This window comes from Acomys russatus, chromosome 8, assembly GCF_903995435.1.
Source record: "Acomys russatus chromosome 8, mAcoRus1.1, whole genome shotgun sequence".
In the NCBI taxonomy this organism is placed as follows: Eukaryota; Metazoa; Chordata; class Mammalia; order Rodentia; family Muridae; genus Acomys; species Acomys russatus.
In genome coordinates this window covers 31,703,743-31,708,381 of record NC_067144.1, presented here as the reverse complement: position 1 = coordinate 31,708,381, position 4,639 = coordinate 31,703,743, and the positions used below count along the sequence as shown (strand labels likewise).

Here is a 4,639-nt window from a genome sequence, read left to right as displayed (position 1 = left end):
GTACACAAGTTAATTTGTTCATTCTGGGTAGGAAGTAGGAGGGTGGATGTAGTAGTGTACAGGCGTGCAGATGTGGCCAGAGTGAAGTGGGCAAAGACCAGAAACAAAGCTGCAGTAATAACCAGTAGGTAGAAACTGCAGGAGCTTGTCATTCTTAGTAAACTACATGGAATTTCATTCCTCATTTAATTGAGGTCATTTTAGTTAGTATGACTGCAACACCAAAATGCCATGGTCTACTTTATATTATAAAGAGATCACTAAAGTTCATATATATCTTGAACTATGTCTTAGGATTTTTTTTTCCTGGATTAAGAAACACTATGACCAAAAACAACTATGGGGAAATAGGTTTCTTTCATCTTACAGCTTCTAGTCCATCATCTATGGAAGTCAGGGCAGGAATTCAAGACAAGAACCTGGAGGCAGGAATTGATGTAAAGGCCATGAAAGATGGTGTGCTCCTTATGGTTTGCTCAGCCTGCTTTCTTATGCCATCCAGAGTCACTTGCCCAGGAGTAGTCCTACCCACAGTGATCTGGGCTCACCACATCAATCCAGAAAATGCCCTACACACTTACTCAAAGGCTAATCTGCTGGGGGCATTTTCTCAATTCCAGTTATCCCTTCCAAAATGACTCTTGCTTTATCAATTAATAGAACAACAGCTAGGACAAGCATGCTTCCAATGATCAACAGTGTACAAGTGAAGAGAACATTTATAAAGCATTTTGATGAGTAGTTGGTAAATACAAACAAGGGATCAAATTCTTAGGAACTGGAGTTACAGATTGTTGTGAACCACCGTGTAGGTGCTGGAAACCAAACCAGGGTCCTTGGCAAGCTCATGCGCTCTTAAACACTGAGCAATTGTTCCATCTCCTAGAAATGTGCTTTTTGAATGAGAAATATGAGGATATTCCCTAAATAGCTTATGTATCTACAGATAAATAACTATATCTCATTGCATTTTCATCTATATTCCATGATATTTAGCTTTGAGAAATTGCCTCACTAATGAAGTGGAACAGCAGAGAACTTTTCATTGTAGTGATAATCAATATACCTGAATTCCTATTTACTTGCCAATAGCCAGGCCATTTTTTTGAAAAACTATTTTTGATGGTCTAAGAGTTGAGAACTGATGTATATCCTCCTTTAAAACTATGAAGCCCCAAAACTGGCAGTTCCTCAACTTATAATGCACTTGCTGCCAAGCCACTGAGTCCCTCATTTGCTTAACATTAGTAGCAACATTTAAAAGTATTCTTTGTTTTGAATTCTGCAAATTTTTATACAAAGAAAGATACACTGTATCATGACCTTCTTGATAGGTGGGGGCTGTTGTGGCCTATGGCTTTCTGGAAGAAAGACAATGGGAAAGAGGCTGCCTTCAGGAAAGCCATCTCAGGTGTGTAAGTTGGAGAGAGTACACATACATAGTGAGAAGTTAGATATAGTTTTAAATTTCGCTTTGTGCCTGAACCTTGCAAAGTCATCCTGCACATGGCTTGGAATTCACTGTTCAGGTTGGTGAGCTCCATACAAGCATGACATTTTGCTTTACTATATATATCTCATGCCAACAACACATTCAATATTTTTGATAAATCCTGAGGAAGTAGGAGAACGAGAGGGTCAGTTTGTTTTCCCATTCTTCTAATATCTTTCCTCACCACCTGTCTTACATGCTATACTGAGGTAATCACTGAGATATTGAAAATATTTTCTGACAACTGGTGCCCAAAGCTAGGAGTAAAAACATTAAGGACAAAATGCACAGGTATAGATCAGTTTTTATTACTTAAGAAGAACTATTGGGTAATATGAATTCATTATGAAGACAATGAGTCAGGTTTCCTGGTTGACACCATGGTTTCATTATGGTCATCATTTAAAACCTGGGTTCTCAACCTCCTAATTCTTAGGCCATTCGACAGCAGCGGGCGGTGGTCCAGTCCATGACAGAGCACTGGCAGTGGCAAGTATTTCCGTTCCTGATATCCCAAGATCCACAGCCATAGCCACAAGCACAACCAGTGACAGCCATACCTGCATGGTCATGTGAGACACAGACATTAGAGACCTTGGACTGTAAGAGTTGGAGAGTCCCTACCTAACTGTCCAGGAAGCTCATGGGTAAATCTAGGCTTAGGTAAAAACTAACTCAATTTTTGGAATTATCTTTAAGGGAAAAGTCACCTAAACTTCTTAAACAAGAATCACTTAAACCAAGGACTTGGAGTTTCAATGTCATTGAGTTGACGGCAAATTACCTCTGTGTTGGCCACCTGATCAGCAAAGCAAGGGAATAGATTGAGAAAGAAATGAGGGCCATATCTATGACCAGACAATTGAAGACACAAATGGCTGACATATGAGAGATGGTACAACACAAAGAAATGAAAGGAAGAACAGAAACTTAAGTCCTATCAGTATTATCTTTAAAGGAACTGAAAATTAATAAGGGATGTCTGGACTGTCGCTCACCTCCATTGTAGTACAAGTTTGATCTAGGAAAATAATTCATTGTTAGAGAATTGATAGGGAAGAACATAGGACATCTTGCTCAAATTCTTCGTGTTGTGTTACTTACCAGCAGGACAGGTGGCCAGTCTGCCTTCACTTTTGACACTAGTGCAGGAGAGCTTCTTAGTCTCTGTCAAGAAAGGATACTCTAATGTGGTGGTATTGCTTGTGTTCTTGTAATGGAAATTTTTGGTTATGTTATATAAACATATTTTTGTTTTAGTCTCAGGTGTGGGATATGGGTCTGCTTCAGATTGTCCAGAGCAGCACACTATTTGCCTTGTGCAGGGTCTGGGAAGGGTGTGATCTGTGCCAGCTGCAGGTAGTTTAGCTCTGGGGACTTTGAGAGGGAACAGATCCCAGAGCCTGGAGTGGGGGATTTGAGAAAGAAGAATGCTTGTGCTCCCTCTGCTGCTGCTGGTTGCTGCTTGATGAGATGCTACAGATAGCCTGATAAAATTACACTTGCTCCAAGGAACCCAGTGACTCTAAAGAGCATGAAGTAGCCAAAAGAGAACTATGCCTCCCCTACCCGCTAACTTTCTTTTTCTCCTACCTGGTGTTGGGGTTCCAAAGGATTGGAGTGGAGAACGCAGAAAGAAATGTTAAGAAACCACAAAACAAACAAACAAATGCTTTACATGTTCTCTCTTTTTAACAACTTCCTTAAAAGTCCTCTTGTGTCATAGTTATTATTCTTTTCATATTCAGAGTGCTCACTACATTTTAAGGTGTAATTTCTTTTAAAATATTTTATGCATTGGTATTTTGCCTACATGTATGTCTGTGCAACTCATGCGTGCCTTGTACTTGTGGGGGTCAGAAGAGGCATCTGATCCTCTTGTAGAGGAGTCACAGATGTTTGTGAGACATGTGGGTGCCAGGTCCTCTGGAAGAGCAGCCAGAGCTCTGAAATACCTAGTCATCTCTCCAGATCCCAAACTTAATTGCTTAATTTACAAAGTGACAGTAAGTTATTCTTACTTAATTCATAAGTTGACTGTAAAAATTAAACTAACAAAAGTCTTTGATTTACACTTGATTCTTATATCTATACATTATGCCTACCACCCTCCTTGCTTCTCCTAATCAAGAAGATTTAGTTTTTCATCAAGAGCTCAAAAAAGAGTAGGACACCAGATGTATCATTGAACAGGAAAGAAGGGCTACAGTGGGCTAACTAGAAGCAGGGATCTTGGAGGGGGGTAAAGATGAAGTAAAGGTTTAGGAAGAGGTAGTGTAAGTAAAGGGTTGAGCTCATATTTTCCTTGATCATTTCATTCACCAAAGTGTCTAAGGAATGCTGCGTGTTCACTGGGATCATCAACTGGAGAAGGAAGATGGAGATGAGAAGGAAGCACATTGTAGACTTCATGCTGTAGAAAGTCAGCCTCCTGGAGCTGGAAAAAAAAGGGAATGAAGGTGAGTCTCTGGGCTCTGAGGTGGCCATTAAGGAAAGGAAAAGATAGTAAGGAGAAACATCGGTATCTATACTGCAGTTCTAGCTTTTTGGAGAAGGAGAGTGTCCCCAAAGAGCAGATTCACTCACCAGGAGGCTCAGCAAAAGTATGTGAGGTCTGGCTGGGAAGGGTGCTCTACTGCTTTGAGATTGCAGACCTGGGCACCCTTAATATATATAAGTGCACACACATCTAAATACTTTCTGTGTTTTGTTAGTGAGGTGTGAAGTATTACCACGATAACGGTAGTGTATCCTTGATAAGCAACAGCTGCCTTAGCTGTGGACGACTGCCAAGGGGAGTCATCCTGCTGACTTGTTCTAGCCACTCTGTTCTTGGACACCTGGTGAGGATAACACCTGGGTCTTCATGTGCCTGTCCCATATGAGCCCTCCTGCTTAGTCCTTCACCAGGAGGTAATTGCGTTATGGCCTTCCTAGTGGCAGCTCTACTTACCACATGGTCAGACAGCTTTTGTTATTGTTGCAGGCTGATCCCATCTATGTAGTCTGTTTACCCCTCACATAGATGTAAGGGAAAGCATGCTGCACGATTCCAGAGCACTTTCGGAGACCCAGCAAAACTATCATTAGATTGATCTTTTTGCATTTCTTTCCAATATTCTCTGTTTATTTGTTTGTTTGTTTGTT

The 4,639-nt window shown here is 40.8% G+C and overlaps 1 protein-coding gene across 2 annotated transcripts; it reads right to left on the bottom strand.

The window, feature by feature from the left end:
* Positions 1 to 1,784: 1,784 nt before the first annotated feature.
* LOC127192729 (resistin-like beta) lies at positions 1,785 to 3,904 on the bottom strand. 2 transcript variants are annotated; one of them, XM_051150020.1, is made up of 3 exons: positions 3,783 to 3,904; positions 2,597 to 2,664; positions 1,785 to 2,052 (listed from the first exon to the last, which is right to left on the bottom strand). In XM_051150020.1, the coding sequence occupies exons 1-3, from the start codon at positions 3,902 to 3,904 to the stop codon at positions 1,925 to 1,927; spliced, it is 318 nt and encodes a 105-aa protein (XP_051005977.1). In that variant the 3' UTR covers positions 1,785 to 1,924. The 2 variants fall into 2 exon arrangements, with proteins under 2 accessions (XP_051005977.1, XP_051005976.1); XM_051150019.1 differs by having other exon boundaries at positions 2,597 to 2,683; positions 3,784 to 3,904.
* Between the last annotated feature and the right edge of the window lie 735 nt (positions 3,905 to 4,639).